Below are 16,389 nucleotides of genomic sequence, written 5' to 3' on the forward strand. Positions count from 1 at the left end.
AGGGGGAGAAAGGTTTGGAGGCAGTCAGTGGTGCTCTCTGGCAGGACCAGCGATCTGCCCTGAAGGTACCACCCCTGGACCACGATGATTGTGAACAGGTAAGTAATCTGCTTGTACAACACTACTTGTTACAGCTTTATTAACATGACTGTTCGCACCACTGTTTTGCATTTTTCTGAATAAATCTTAGAGACATGGCAGCCATCGATTACATCAGCCTGTAAACCCAGATGATGCGGTGGACAGTGGAAACAAGCATCCCTAAACACCTTCTGGACACCACCCTGTATGATGCTCCACTTACTGACTGGGTCTCACTTGTGGCACCTCCATCTCTCTGGTCCTGGTCCAGCACATTCAGCAGCACTGCCAGACTTCCTGCTCAGCCAAAGGTTAAAAGTACCTGTGCATATTGGGACACTCAGGTTAATCCTGGGCTTTAATAATAATTACAAAATGTGTTGAGTTTTTTCATGTTATTTACTCTGTTTATACATGTTAATAATCAAGTTAAAATGTTGTACATAGTTTGAAAAAAATAACTCAAAGTTGAAGCATTCACAGCGATTTTTATTTACAGAACTTTACACATTTTTTTTCAACAAGTTTTTCCAATAACCCAAACAGCCTGTCCATTCTCTGTCGTGCTTCCTCTGCTCTTCTTTCCTCAAGTTCCCTCTGCAATCTCATATCCTCTCTGATCAAATCCAACAACTCGCTCTCCCAGTTCCTCTTTCTCTTTTCCCTTCTTGGCTCCAGCTGGCCATCATCCTCCTGCTCTTCCTGATCCCACGCTTGGTGTCCTACGGCTGAACTGGGACCTGGAGTGCTGTCCTGGATGGAGGTAATTAGGACTTGAGGCCTGGTGGAAGGCCTCTGTCCTAACACTTCATCCATAAGGGCAAACCAGGGCCATGTAGCAGCAGTGGGCTTCTCAATCCCTCCCTCGCCTGACCCTGGATACTTGCAATCCTAAAGGAAGAGGAAATCAAAAGTGGTGTTGAGAAAAACAGCATCAGTACACATTTACATGAACACGTTTAATAACTTATAGTTAAAAATCCATATTTGAATACGACTGTACATACTTTGTATTTTTTTTTTAAATTGTCCCATTTTTTTTTGGCCTGCAACGGGGTGATTTTTCCCAGCAGGCCCATCTTCTCAAGAACTGCCCTAACAGACAGAAAGCACAGGAACATGTCAATCACGTTAATCCCTGAACAGCAACAACAAAATGTACGAACTAAAAAGCACTCGCATGCCTAACAGATTAAAAACTGCATACTGTTACTGTACCTCCAACCCAGAGCGGCTGAGTGTTTAGCACCGGTGAAAAGGTGCTCGTTGTCTCCGCGGAGTTTAATAAACTCAGCCGTCTGCTCTTTGCTCCCTGAAATATAAAAGGAGTAAATTCTCGAGCATCTCACGTTACTGTTTAACGTTTATTCAGCTGTGTGAAACTATAACTGTAATCCAAACCGACTTACTCAGGAACAAATAAAACACTGATAAAGCCAAACAATAACATTTTTAAGTTATCTAAGTCAGCGGTCCCCAACCTTTTTTGCGCCACGGACCGGCCTTTAAGGTGTCGCGGATAAATACAACAAAATAAAACTAGTACCGGTACCGAAAAAAAGAAAATGTATTCATAACACACGTGAAAAGACCGATAAAAACCCTGAAAACCATACATTTCACACCTGAGCCTCAACTCTCGCGGCCCGGTACCAAACGAGTCACGGACCGGTACCGGTCCGAGGCCCGGGGGTTGGGGACCGCTGATCTAAGTGACTTGTACATCATGTTTAACCTGAGTTTGAAAACGATGCGTTTTAATAGTTTCAACATTACGCTTTCTGGGTCACAAAATAAACTTTTAAGATAAGTTACGGTGAGAATGTAGCCGTGTACACTTCAAATATCTACTCGATTTATTAAGACAGCACAAATCTGCAAACGTGCTCCGACGTTTTCGGAGACGTCTGTTACGACCCAGCTCGATAGCTAGCCGCCTCAGTAGAGCCGGAGAGGAAAGCGAGCTCCCGGCACATCGTTTTCAAACGCCTCGCGGTCTTTCGCTCCTCGGGTTAATAAACACGTTATATTAAACTCCACCGAGACAGCTGGTGACGCAGATGTAAAGACCAGACAGTCCAATTTCACAGCATCGCACTTGCGGCCTTCTCGGTCTTCGGAGGACCCGGCCCACATGGACCGCGAAAGCCGGGTCCTCCGAAGGATGCAGATCCTGACTTTGGACACAGCTCAAATCTAAGTTTATTTTGTGACCCAGAAAGAGTAATATTCAAACTAACCTTTATGTTAAAAAAGAGCGGGACTGTCATCTACAGTCACGTATGTTCAACGACTGTAAAAAACAACAACTTCACCTTAACATTTAAAATTAAACTCACATTAACTTTAACATCTTAACATTTGTATCGCTACTTCAAGAATACCTTACATTTAAAAATGTAGCTTTCCTCCGATGCCATCTCTACCGACCCTGTATCTGCCGCCATTGTTGGAAGCTGCTACTGGCTGGGCCGCGCTATGAATTCTGGGATAGGATCCGGGGAAATGGAGCAGCCTTCGTCGCCTGGCTGTGACGTTTTAGACCTTCAAATGCGGTCTCCGAAGGATGCGGTCTAGGAATTGGGACCGGTGGATGACGTGATCAGCGGCAGGTGAACGTGGATAAAAGCGCATTCATAAGCTGCGTTCCCATTCAGGGCCGCATTTGAAGGGCGATTACGTCACAGCGACGCGAGGAAGGCTGCTCCAAATGCTTCCAGAGAGAATCTCTGTTCCACAGGTGATTTCTTATTGCAATTCCTTTGTCGGTGACATTACTTGGAAAAGAGTATGAACCACTCCTAACAAGTATCTTGTGAGGAATAAAGCAAAAGAAGTTTCATTCAAAATACTTCATAAATATTATCCTGCTAATCATTATATGACAAAGTTCAAAAGGGACATAAATGTGATCTGTGGATTTTGTGGAAGCCAAAATGATCTTCTGGATCTGTTCACATGCTAGAACGTTTTGGACAGACTTCAGTAGACTCGCTCTACAAGGACTTTACTCTGAAATGGAAAATGTTGTATTTTGTTTCTTTCGAAGGCAAAAAAATCTATACTTTGTAATAAACTTGTTAATTGTCTTAGCTAAATTCTATTTCCACAAATGCAAATACAGTAGCCAAAAGCCTAATTTTAAACACTACTATAATGATACTCTATCTTACATAAAATTGATTAGTAGATCACTTAATAAAAAGGCTATAAAATAATTACTATTTGTGTTAATTACAAATTATTTGAATGTATGTAACTTTTTACATTACACCCCTGGCATATGTTAACTATGTTCCAATTTGTGTACATTCTCTGTATACTGTTGCTTAATAAAGTTCAGGGGAAAAAAGCCCAACGAAAAAGGATTGCATTTTTCGGGACAAATGTAATCGCATGGCAGGATGCTGTAAAAGGACCAAACTTCAGCCAGGAGAACAACTGAGATAATCCATCCACAATACGAGGTTAGTCATTAATGTACTGCTGCATGGGCTGGGCTGTAGTTACATCGTAAGGTTTTAAAAACAGCTTTAAAATGATTAACGGTAATAAAAACCGAGAGAGGCCGACAGTGATCACTGACTGTTTTTAGGGTCTTGCTGAGATTAAATAGAACAAGATATAAAGCATTAAAACATGTAAAAAACACAACAGCCTTAATAAACGTAGAGTATCCTGGGCCCAGAAGCTTATTATGCTAACATAGCTGTGTAGCTAGCGATCACATAGCACATCATTATGTACCAGCTAGCCAAACTTCAGTAACCCTACAAACGTCACTGCTGTTTAGTTTTCTGTCTTTATTTATGTTGGAAGTGATAACAGAGCTGTATGTTTGAATTAGTTTCAAAAATCTCTCTGTCAGAACATGCTATACTACATTTAGATGGAAGCTAGCGAGCTAACTCCCTCCTAACTTCTAACTCTGTTAAATTTCATAAATTCGGTTTTCATGGATACCTGGATATTAAACTTAATTGTTACACCTGGCAGAGCAGCCACACTGATCATTTTATTACGGATGAAAGAAATCAGACAGTTTTTCAACTCTCAGTGATCCCGCAGTGTTCGTTTGACTTTGGGACCTGGAGCAGAGTTTGGGCCCAGACACCGCTAATGACGTTGGACTTAAAGACTGGATTGGGCTCCAAGTGTCTCGAATGACAGAACAGACTCAAGAGCAGATTTGAAGGAAAGGGCAAAGGTTTATTTAGACACATAAACACTTAGTGACTATATGCAGAATGTGAGGCGAATCCAGGGGCTCCATGCTTAACGATCCACTCTCTGCACTCCACTCGCTCCCGTCTACTGTGCAAACTTGCACACGTTCAGGCAATCCAACGGAAGGGTTTCAGGATGGGATCAGGGAATCTATGTCCACAACAGACGAGAAATCAAAGCCGGAAAAAAAATACAAGAAATCACAATTAGGTTGACCCGAGGTTACAGTGACGTGTGTCGTACAACGTTCGAGTGATCAGAAGAACTGAGCCGCCTCCTCAAATAGTGGCAGGGAGTGGGAGGATAATAAGCTGCAGCTGAGTAACTGCTTCCAGGTGTGTTGGCCAAAAGTGGGAGCACACAATGAGCTCCGCCCAGGCGAGGAGAAGAGCGAGCGAGAAGCAAAAACAATAACAAATACCTGAGGCCTCACTGAGCCAGCTGGGTAGACAGGGGACTCTGACACTAAGTTTTAGTTCTTGCCAGATACAAATGAATGTTTGGTCCACGTGCAGTTTTCTGTAGACAGCATTTGGTCTTCATTCGACTTATTTTACCCACAGGTGGACCTAATATGGACCAGCAGTCAGGTTTGTTGAGACATTTGGGCCACAGTAACTACTGTACATGTGAAACAACATCTTCTGGGTTAAAACTCATCACGGTCAGCCATGTCTTCATGAAATCCCAGCGTCGGAGTGAAAACGCAGACATGTTCAACTGCAGAAAGTTCTCCAAGTGTACAACGTGAGGAAAAACCAAGACGTGCAAACCAAAAAGGATCCCTTCACATAAAACACGAGAACTGAATACAGCTGAATAAAAGTAGTGAAACATAGAGCTGCTGAAGTGTTTCCACATCTCAGAGGTTCCAACAAACTTTCACATTTTTGCAATAGAGAATTTAAACACGTGTTTAGTTACAGTACTGCTCAAACATCTTGAGCCTCACTTCTTCAGCCTCCACATTGGCACCAGGTGTGGGAAGCTTTTAGATCTGACAGCTGCTTCCAGCTTTGAAGCTGCGATGTAACAGTGGGCGTGGCCAGCAAGACGACGCCGGCAGATGCTCCAATGAGAGGACAGCAATGTGGGACCGAAGCCAGCCCGTTCTCCATCGTTGCTGTGGCGATGTGATGGTGCGTTGGAGGGATGTGCCGATGTTCCCATTTTACTACATGTAAGCAAGCTCGAGCAGGTTTCCAGGCAACACTCAAACAGTCGACGGTGGAAGGCTGCGTCAGGCTCGACGGAGGAGAAAATGCTGCTTTTTTTCTGTAGCTGCTTTTGTGTTTGGCTGGAAAATTTCCAGCGAGTGCCAACAGAAGGAGTCACACCGGGGCGTCCGGCGCTTCTGCCAAGGAAACGTCATCGTTATGCCGTCACTGTCTTGACCTTGTCGGGTTAATAGATGGCTGCAGGCGCCAAGGCTTCACACCTCAGACTTTCTACTTTTATTTGCTTCTGCATGCATGAATAGAAATGTGTATGTCAGGCACACTCAGCAACACAAGTTCTACAGTAAACACTGTCACCCTTAAAGGAGTGTTGGTACACTTTGCTTGGGCAAAGAGATTATAAGAAAATACAGACGTAACACGGCAGCTTGAAAAATCCCATTTAAATGCCAGTCAGTCCTCAGAGAGCCAAGGAAAACTGCGAAACCAGAGTGCGACACAGAAAAACGCCCCCGCTTCCTGTTCCCAAGGAAGGACCAATGCTGCCACAGAGTTTGCAGTTTTACAAAAACCGAGTATTTTATTAATCTTGGAAGGTAAGAAACGTTGGGGTGGGCGTGGCCAAAACAAGAAACAAAACGCTCTAGAAATGAAACAGAACTAACCTATCAGGAGAAATCCAAAGTAAAACACAGGCCTCATAACCTACACAGCAACCGTGTACAACCTACACGGCCTTCCTAACCTACAGGAGAAAAAAAGTCATGATGTCGTGACGCTCCGGTGTCAAAAAACCCAACACACTGCTTCAGAAGCACTAACTCGAGGCTTCATTTACAACGTAGCTGCTTCCGTGCCTGATTCAGTGGTTTATAAGGAAGTGAATCATTTGCGGGACTTGTGTTTTGATGGCGAGAGATGGCGATTTTGGTCAATTGGGTGGGTTTGCCAGGTTTCTGTTCTTGTTGTTTGCCTTTGTTTTGTGTATATATATATACACCTGCATTTCTACCAGTTTCTAGTCACTCCAGCATCGTCTGTTCCACGTGAGAGGATTTTCTCTAAGGCAGGAGAAAGACAACAAACAGACTCGGCCATCGCACAGTGGAACAAATTCTCTTCGTAAATAAACACCAAACAGGATAACCTTAAATACACCATGTTTTGACTTTCCAGTTCACAATCAATTATAGCCCAGGTCAAAAATATGTATAAGAAAATTGGCCTAATATCATATTATTTATAAACACACCTGTCCAGTGATTTAATTGCATAAGTACTTGGAGGGAGAACCTCACAGCAGAAGCTACTCTATAATGTGTTGTACATTATTATATGTATATTATATGTATTTTTTATCTATTGTATTTACCAACATCAAGAAGTCACAAGCAAAGAAATACCAAACCATGGACATGTTTAAATAAGAAATGTTTATTGATCATATTTATTTATTAAAGAAATAGACATAATTTTTTCACCCAAAAATACATGTTCAAAGCAACATAAGGACGGCCCAATATCAGACAGAACTGTGAACTCTGTAGAGTGGGCGGTCAGAATCAAGCAGTACACTTTAATGTGTAGATTCAAGCTGTTCCTCATACTTTTGGCCACCAGATGTCACCAGAGATGACCGTGTTGAAAAGCGAGTAATGAACAGTTTTTAAACTCAAGCTTCAATGCTAAAAGCTTCATTTGGCCATCACTAGAACAAAGGTTTTGAAAAAAAAACAAGGCTTCCCATCCCTAAAACTGCCAGCTCAATCAGAAAAGGTCTATTTACAATATTTACAAAAACAACAATCTAGTTCTTCGATCACAGAAACTTCAACACACAGCTAAACATAAAGCACAGGGCTAAACACACAGCCTGTTTGGAAGCAGGAAGTAGGCAGGCCATGCCGAGTTTGATGGGTCCCAATTTATAGCCAGCCCCCCTCAGTCTTCAACCAGTGGTTAGCCTCCACCCGGAACTTACGTAAGCAAAAAAGGCAGAGAAAACGAACAGCACCCCCCTGAGGTGGGAGGAGCAAAAGCAACACAAGAAATGATGACCTGGGTCATAACAGAGACCAACCTGCATTGCTTGTGCTGAAGACACCCGTCTTATATCCTGCAGGTTACTTATCATGAGTCGCCTCCACTCATGGCATTCCCTCTGGTCTCAATCAGCTCACTGAGCTCCTCCATCTTATTCTCCAAACACCTCACATTGATTAGGGTGACCTGGTCCAGCGCTAACTATATGCTTTGTCAAAAAGGAAAGTTTGAAGCATAATTTTAAAAGTAAAGAGGCGGTCTGTCTCCTGATCCTAAAGTGGAAGCTGGTTCATAGAAGAGGGGCCTGAAAACTGAAGGCTCCGCCTCCTGTTCTACTTTTAAATACTCTAGGAACAAGTAAGCATGGCAACAAGTATGGCAGTGTCCCCCAAGAGGGTAATGGACCCCCTCTTGATCCTCTACCTAATCTAAACGGGTATCGGTCACAATCAGCCAAGGTTTCAGGTGAATCCATTGTGAAACCTAGCCCCACCCTATCATGTGATTTGCTGAGGTCAAAGGATGTGAGTGGGCGTTAAGGCGTCTGGAAAGGGATCTCAGATGTTGCACATCTGAAAACTGAAGGAACACTAAAGGACACCGCGCATGATGTAACAGCGAAACAGGAGGAATCTGACAAATAGCGAGTTCTGAGTGGACATAGATGCTTCTTTCACTCCTCTTTCAAACCATCCGTCCTCTCTGTCCAAAATGTGAACATTGGCATCCTCGAAAGAGTGACCTTTGACCTTTAGATGCAGATGGACCGCTGAGTCTTGTCCCGTCGAGATGGCTCTTCTATGTTGTGCCATGCGCTTGTGAAGTGGCTGTTTGGTCTCTCCGGTGTAGAGGTCTGAGCATTCCTCGCCGCACTGCACAGCATACAGTGTGTTGTTAGCTTGTGTTTAGGAGTTTTGTCTGAGTGTGTGGCTCGGTCGTGCTTGGAGTGTACTTCAGACCCAGCAACACACTCAGACAAAAACCGGTTCATCCCAAAGTTAACTCAGAAAGATCAATTGGAGAAAAAGAGTCTAAATGAATATCAATGGTGCTGAAAGTAGCTGTAGATAATGTTACATCTGTGGGATAATTATTGGTAATTTTTCCTCTAATGGTTAAAATGTTATTTGTGAAGAAGTTCATGAAGTCATTACTAGTTAACGTTAAAGGGATGGTTGGCTCAACAGAGCTCTGACTGTTTGTCAGCCTGGCTACAGAGCTGAAGAGAAACCTGGGGTTGTTCTTATTTTCTTCAATCAGTGATGAATAGTAAGATGTTCTGGCTCTGCGGAGGGCTTTCTTATAAAGCAGCAAACTATTTCTCCAGGCTAAATGATGATCCTCTAAATTTGTGACACGCCATTTCTAACAGCTTACGAGTCGTCTGCTTTAATTTACGCATTTGAGAGTTGATCTCTTCATGTGATCATAAAGGGATGAACATGATCAGCAACAATCAGTGGACATCAGGGGGGCCAAGAAAATATCCTCTACATCATTACACCACCAGCAGCCTGAACCGTCAATACAAGGCAAGATGGATGCTTGCTTTCATATCTTTTACACCCAGTTCTGACCCCACCATTCAAACGCTGCAGCAGAAATCGAGACTCCTCTCGCTCTGCAGCTTTGGTTTTAATCTTTCCTGATATCTCCGTCCTTCACTGCCTTCAGAGTGATTTTAGCGTTATTAAAATTTCTGTATCACAAATGAGCCTGGTTTATATACATTATTCTGAAAAGTAATATGGAGAAAAAATGAAGTCATGCTCAACAAGTGGATGCTCAGTGATGGTTTCATAAGAATCCAGGCATGTGGTACAAAAATATCTCCAAATATCACATCAAAATAAAAATACAGAACAAAATGAAGAGTGAAGCTCTGGAGAAGTCTGTTTCGTTCTCTCTCCAGAGGTCTTTTCATTACTCAGGAGCACATTTGTAGTTGTGGAGACGGTACTGTATGGCCTCCCTCTCTCTCTTTATATAACCTCACAGGGTGAATCATCTCCATCATCAAGGTGTTTGTCTCCGTGCTGAACTGCACGTCTTAAAAGCCAGATACTCATACTGTTACACAATCAATGTTCTCAGTTTCCTTTAGGCCAAGAAATATTTCTCTGAAGGTGTGAGGATGTCATGTTTGTGAATCCTGAGCCTGGAGGTACTGCTGTAATCATCCTTTAACAAGATGGTGACCGAGTTGACTCTCCGCTCACTCGGGGGCATCGGGGATTGCAAATAAACTGCAGGCGTGACTGAGCTCAACGGGACACGAGGAAAGTCTGAGAGTTGGTCACAGGCAGCATGTTGCTGAGCCTGCAGCTCAGGATGAATACAAAAGACATTCAGGTGGATCTGAATCTGTTCTAAATGATCTGCCGACAGAGGCGGGAGTGTGCCTTCTTTTTGCAGTGCAGGTAAAGTAGTGAGTACTGTGCTGCTAAACAAACAACACAGGGTCCAGACTCATAATTGGACGGTGGTGCAGTGGCAAGCTCTGTCACCTCATAGCAGGTGCTAACATTGGCACTAACAGAGATGCTCTTTCTTACCCAACACTTGCAGGGATTTGAGTTTCCTCCAGTGTCAAACCAGGGATGTCTTCTGTGGCAGGTGAATGTGATAACGAAAACGGTCTCGAGCCAGTAAAACTGGATATCAGTGGTTATAGGAGGAAACGCAAGACACTGTCCACCACAACTGTCTTATACCAGCTTCTGCCAGTATCACTGTTTCATAACCTGGGTTACAATGGACTGGAACTACCCCAGTATTAGTGTGTAATAACCAGAGGCTACAGTAGGCTGGAACTACCCAGAATGGCATTCAATAAATGAGTAGTTAAAGCTGATTGGCAGATTAACACACAATACTGCAGAGTGAGTTTGGCTCAGCAATAAGAAGGTCATGATGTCATGCCCCGCTTACACCTCGAACCCTTATTCCTGCGATGCATTCATGGTGTAGACATGAAAGTTATATAACTTTGCACCACTATGCTGTACAGTATCACTGCCGGGGTTTGTCTCCTCGATGGGGAGCGAGAGCTGGCTGCTGTTGTCAGGTGGCTCAGGAGGTCGAGGAAGGTTGGTGGTTTGATCCTGGGCAGTTTTAGTTTGATGCCAAAGTATCCTTGGGCAAGATGAACTGGTCCTGATGCATTCATTAGAGTGTGAATGTTAGACAGAAAGCTCATCTGACCACAGAGACACTTTGACATATTCGTCAGGCTTTTTTCATGTTCTTCTGCAAACTTTAATCTTGCAGTTTTATGCCAAACTGACAAAGCAACGTCTTTTTCCCCCTTGGATGCTGTCTGCTGTATAAAGGTTATGTAATGTCCTTTGGGCTGTCTGAGCTGTCACTGAAGCTCTGATTTCCTTTAATACTCCCTGCATCGTGTCTGAAGCACTCTCTCAGAGACAGGGAGTACATGGTGTCAAATTAAATTTCAAATTCAAATTTTATTTGTCACGTACACAGTCATACACAGTACGATATGTAGTGAAATGCTTGGACAACTGCTCGTGACCTAAAGAAAACAAAAAAGGAAAAGGCTATGAATAAGATAGGAAATAAATATGAAAAATTAAAAAGGGTAAATTTAACTAGGAAGGAATAAAATATAAATTAAGGTTAAAAATGAAATAACTGTACAACACAAATTAGAATGAAGGGTACATTTAACTGGGAAGAATAAGATAAAATATATAAATTAAAGTTGAAAATAAAATAACTGTACAACAAAATACACAATATAGAACTATATAAGAATGTATGAAGAAATATAAATATAAATAAATATATACACAATAACAGCAGCTGTACAAGTATTAACCGGAAATGAAGAATATAGTGACCAGTGTTGTGCAAAACCAAAGTCCAGAAAGTCCAGTGTGTGTGTAAGAACCATATGTGTGGGTCAGTACTGTGTGGTGGTGTGATTGAGAGACCGTATCGCCTGCGGGAAGAAGCTCCTCCTCAGTCTCTCTGTGTTGGTCTTCAGGGAGCGGAATCGCTTTCCTGACCTCAACAGAGAGAACAGTCTGTTGTTGGGATGGCTGAGGTCCTTCACCATCTTCCTGGCCTTGGTCCAGCACCGCCTGCTGTAGATTGAGTGCAGGTCAGGGAGCTCGGAGCGGATGGTGCGCTCAGCTGACCGCACAACCCTCTGTAGAGCTCGTCTGTCCTGCATGGTGCTGTTCCCGAACCAGGTTAAGATGTTTCCCGCCAGGATGCTCTCTATGGTGCACGAGTAAAAGTTCCTGAGCACCTTGGAGGGCAGTTGGAAGTCTCTCAAGCGTCTGAGGTGGTAGAGACGCTGTCGGGCCTTTTTCACCACGGTGTTGATGTGACAGGACCATGACAGGTCCTGCGTGATGTGAACTCCGAGGTATTTGAAGCTGTCCACTCTCTCCACTGGGCACTCGTTGATGACGGGGGTCTGGTAGTTCCTCTCCTGCTTAGTGCTGAAGTCCACTATCAGCTCCTTTGTCTTACTGACGTTTAGAAGGAGGTTGTTCCTCTGGCACCAGTTCTCCAGATTCCTAATCTCCTTCAGGTAGGCCGTCTCGTTGTTATCAGAGATCAGGCCCACCACGACGGTGTCGTCAGCAAACTTGATGATGGTGGTGGAGCTGGTAGTGGCCACGCAGTCATATGTGTACAAAGAGTACAGCAGGGGGCTCAGAACACACCCCTGGGGGGCTCCAGTGCTGAGAGTGGTGGAGGCTGAGACATGTCCGCCCATCCTTACTGCCTGTTGGAGATCCACTGACACATAGATGAGCTGAGTCCCAGATGCTCCAGCTTGGTGGTGAGTGTGGAGGGAATTATGGTGTTAAATGCAGAGCTGTAGTCTATGAAGAGCATTTTAACATAATTCCCCCTTCTAGTGTCCAAGTGAGTGAGTGATGTGTGGAGGAGATGAGAGATGGCATCGTCTGTGGAACGATTTGGATGGTAAGCGAACTGTAGTGGGTCCAGTGTGTCTGGTAGTGAAGAAATGATGAAGTCTCTGACCAGGCGTTCAAAGCACTTCATCACTACTGAGGTGAGGGCTACAGGGCGATAGTCATTGAGAGAAGCAGGGTGGGGTTTCTTCGGGACAGGAACAATGATGGACTCTTTGAAGCATGTGGGGATCACCGACTGAGATAAAGAGATGTTGAATATCTCAGTGAACACAGGAGCTAGCTGGTATGCGCAGTCTCTGAGGATACGACCTGGGATGCCGTCTGGTCCTGCTGCTTTCCTGGTGTTCACTCTCTTGAAGGCTCTCCTTACTTCATGCTTGGAGATGACGAGCATGTTTCTGGTGCTGGCAGTATCTTCCTGTCTGCAGCCGTTAGCGCCGCTAACACTAGCATTGTTGGAGACCTTAGCTGCAGCCTCGAAGCGAGCATAGAAAGTGTTCAGCTCGTCTGCCAGAGTCACGGCCGCGTTCGTCATACCGGTTGTTGGTGCTTTATAGTCCGTTATTGTCCTTAGTCCCCGCCACAGGCTCCTAGAGTCACTCTGTTGGAGTTGTGACTCTAGTTTCCTCCCGTAGCGCTGCTTCGCCTCTTTCACCGCCCTCCGCACGTTATATGACGCGGCTTTGTACGGGTCCATGTCCCCCGTCATGAGTCCCGTGTTGTAGGCAGCGGTGCGGGATCTCAGAGCGTCGCGGATGGTTTTATCCACCCACGGCTTCTGGTTGGGAAACGTTGTGATAGTCTTTGTCTCCACGGTATCATCCGCTAGTTTCCCGATGATGACATTATGATGAGTTTTATAGCTCTGATTTCTGCTGCAGCTCCAACAATCCCTCTCCATCTTTAGACATTTTCTGTCACAGTTCAACTGAAATGTCTTTGTCGTGTGTCAACAGCACTGCTGGGGTTGGGTTTTGCTTTCAGGCAGATTTTACGTGAGTGCTATTGAGTCTGCACTGTCTGTCCTCAGTATCCTTCGACAGCTTAACACATCACTGAACTGAGGCCTGGCTCTGTGATGCATTAGTGAGAACATGCTGTAAACAGCCAGGTGCTCACCAGGCTGTTTGTTTCCTGTTCTCGTGCTGTCCTACCATGGAGTGGAGGTCTCTTTTTTTCCTCTTGTACCCTCCCATTGTTGTGTACATTTCAGTGTTTTTCTGCAACGCTACCGATCTCCGACTTGTAACCCCATGTGATGTCTGTGTTACGTGTGTAAGGTCGGGGGGGGGGGGGGGGGTCCCATTTTCACTGCAGGGCAACCTGCTTGTGACAAATAAAGCTTTGATTGATTGATTGATTGATTGATTGATTTCTGTCCTCAACAAATCAAGTGTAACATTAAGAGACAGCTGCAGTCATTTCCTTTTATTGCTCAAAGTGTAATGACTGGTGATGACCATGAAGAGTCACGACTATGACACTGAATCGTGTTTCCAGACAAGTTTTCTGGCTTTTTTTGTGTCCCTGAACAGAAACGTTCGTCAGACTCGTCTCTTTTACACAGAATCTTGTAAATCAGGGGTCTCGGACTCCAGTCCTCGAGGGCTGCTGTCCTGAAACTTTTCCATGTGCTGCAACACACCTGAATCAAATGAGTAGGCATTAGCAAGAGTATGGAACTTGACTGCATGCTGAGGTGGCAACCCCTAACCCTACTCAAGTAAATTTAGGCAAATGTAAGTGTTTGGAAAAATGTACTTCTAACAGTACTTTTATTGCACCGTGTTCATTCAGTCATGCTGCTGTAACATGAACCAAATGGCTGAACTGCCACCTCAGCGTGCAGTCAAGTCCTATAGAGTCTTGCTAATGACCTACTAACTGTATTCAGGTGTGTTGCAGCAGGGATACCTGGAAAGGTTTCAGGACAGCGGCCCTCGAGGACTGGAGTTCGAGACCCCTGTTGTAAATGCATGAACACTTTCCCCTTTAAAGGACAAACAAGGACATTTTCATCTATACTTTTAATATATCTATATCACTAAAGCACTTCTGGATGGATGCAAACTGCATTTCGTTGCCCTGTACCTGTGCATGTGCAATGACAATAAAGTTGAATTCTAATTCTAACTCTAAAGACTACATACAGATGTAGGCCTTAAAAACTACTGTTAGGTTAAGGTAAGGCTCTGCGCAGGTGTTTGGTGATCACCTGGTAACCATTGATGGTTGCTGGAGGGTCCTTGTTGTTCAATTCAATTTTATTTATCTAGCATCAAATTACAACAGCAGTTGCTTCAAGATGCTCTATATTTAAGGTCAAGTAACCTATACATCTGATGGTTGGTCAGATGGTAAAACCAAACACAAACAAGCCTCCATAATTTCATTGAACATGTACAATGACAATAAAGGTCTATTCAGTTCTATATCCATGAATTAAACTCCTTAATTAAACTCTTATATGAAGCTACATTATTGTTTAAAAGTCTTAAAGGTGATCTCCTCCGTCCAGTGTCGATCACGTGAAAGTGCTGTTTGTGTGTGAGGTAGTTATGGTCACTTTGTGAGAGAATAAGAGCAACATAAATCTCCACGCTGGGAGGAAGGACCTCAGACCGCTGTCATGGCTGATGAACAGACATCATGTGTGTATCCTGGTCTTTGATATTAAGAGCCAAAGACTGGTTGCCTTACACGTCGGCGCATTTTTCATAAAAACGACTCAGAGGAAGCTGCTGACCTGGGTGCCGATGTTATCGTAGAGTTTAAAGTTGAAACGCCCAAAAACATAACGAATGTGCCCACCTGGAACTTTCTGTCCTTTCACACTCCTGAGTCTGGGATTTTGTTTCTATACCACCAAAAGAAGAAGAAAAAGGGGAAAACTGAAGACTTATCTCCCAAATCTGGATCTCCACCACCTCTCATTAAGATAATCTCACAAGTTGGTATTTTTATCTTCTTGGTTTCTTCTTTGATTTTGTTCCTTTTTGGGTTGTTCTGGATTTTTTGTCTGACCTTAACATCAGCTGCCAGTCCCAACCAATTCATCATTTATTCTGACATTTTTATTGAGACTCTTTACCTCGATGAAAGCCGGAGCTGGAAATGATTATAATAGCTTAAAAGCATCATTAACATTGTTTTGTGGCAGCAGGGAATCAGAAGTGCTCAGAAAAGGTGACATTTAAACAAATTGCTCCATTTGTCCCTGTCTGGCTGAGGCTCTTTAATCAAATGAGCCTTTGTGGTTTAATAGGTGTCGTTCATAATTGATATTCCTTCTTTAAAAAGAGGCTAAACCAACAAAGATACACACCTGAACCAATACACCTTAACTCTACAAGCCTTTTTCAAATCACTGTCAGGGTTCTGGTTTGTCTTATGATGCTAACTTTAGCTGCTGTCTGATGTTAGCTTGATAGAATTGCTGTTTTACCTTGAAACATCCTTATGGTGCCAAAATCTGGGTAAGAATTGGTATTTCTTGCAGTCCCGTAACATGACCTGGATCAAGAAGCATCCATTCATCTTCTTCCTGTTGTGCAGGTCAGGGTCACCGTGCTGGAGCCTACTCCGGCTATCATGAGGTGAGACGTGTCCTGGACAGATGAGCAGTCTGTTGCAGTCGTCGCTAAAAAATAAAAGTCTGCAAATCGAAAAAATTAAACTTACTTGGATGTTCAATAAGAAAGATCTGTATTCACTCCTGTGTCCTGATTCTTGGTCGTTTGGCCTGATGGTCTATTTTTTACGTTCCATTTTGTCGCTCTGTCACACTCGATTCTGCTGTCATCACTTTGGTCCAATCATTTTCCTGCCTTCTGTCGACCACCCGATCTCAGCTCCCCTCTCTGCTCCAACATATCTACCTGTGGCGCGGCTGCAGGGAAGGCAGACACACCTGAGCAGCACGAGCAATCACGCCTCACCTG

At 43.8% G+C, this 16,389-nt stretch overlaps 1 protein-coding gene across 1 annotated transcript; it reads right to left on the minus strand.

Annotated features, from left to right (window-relative positions):
* Positions 1 to 333: 333 nt before the first annotated feature.
* LOC147320333 (uncharacterized) lies at positions 334 to 2,720 on the minus strand. The gene is made up of 4 exons (XM_086308227.1): positions 2,471 to 2,720; positions 1,300 to 1,393; positions 1,089 to 1,176; positions 334 to 972 (listed from the first exon to the last, which is right to left on the minus strand). Exons 1-4 carry the CDS (start codon positions 2,526 to 2,528, stop codon positions 571 to 573), a joined length of 642 nt encoding a protein of 213 aa, XP_086164353.1. The 5' UTR covers positions 2,529 to 2,720; the 3' UTR covers positions 334 to 570.
* Positions 2,721 to 16,389: the final 13,669 nt, after the last annotated feature.

Source organism: Aulonocara sp. 'chitande type north' Nkhata Bay, linkage group LG10, assembly GCF_057382095.1.
Source record: "Aulonocara sp. 'chitande type north' Nkhata Bay isolate Kocher_YH1m ecotype deep benthic linkage group LG10, A_spYH_male_GT1.1, whole genome shotgun sequence".
Lineage (NCBI taxonomy): Eukaryota > Metazoa > Chordata > Actinopteri > Cichliformes > Cichlidae > Aulonocara > Aulonocara sp. 'chitande type north' Nkhata Bay.

What these genes read in the sequence shown, in the direction of transcription:
- LOC147320333 (XM_086308227.1), bottom strand. Translation starts at nt 2,528, where the DNA reads ATGGCGGCAGATACAGGGTCGGTAGAGATGGCATCGGAGGAAAGCTAC. An exon ending in GGAAAGCTACATTTTTAAAT is followed by an intron (nt 1,394 to 2,470) that starts GTAAGGTATTCT and finishes TTTATATTTCAG; the next exon opens with GGAGCAAAGAGCAGACGGCT. An exon ending in ATTTAAAAAAAAAATACAAA is followed by an intron (nt 973 to 1,088) that starts GTATGTACAGTC and finishes CTCTTCCTTTAG; the next exon opens with GATTGCAAGTATCCAGGGTC.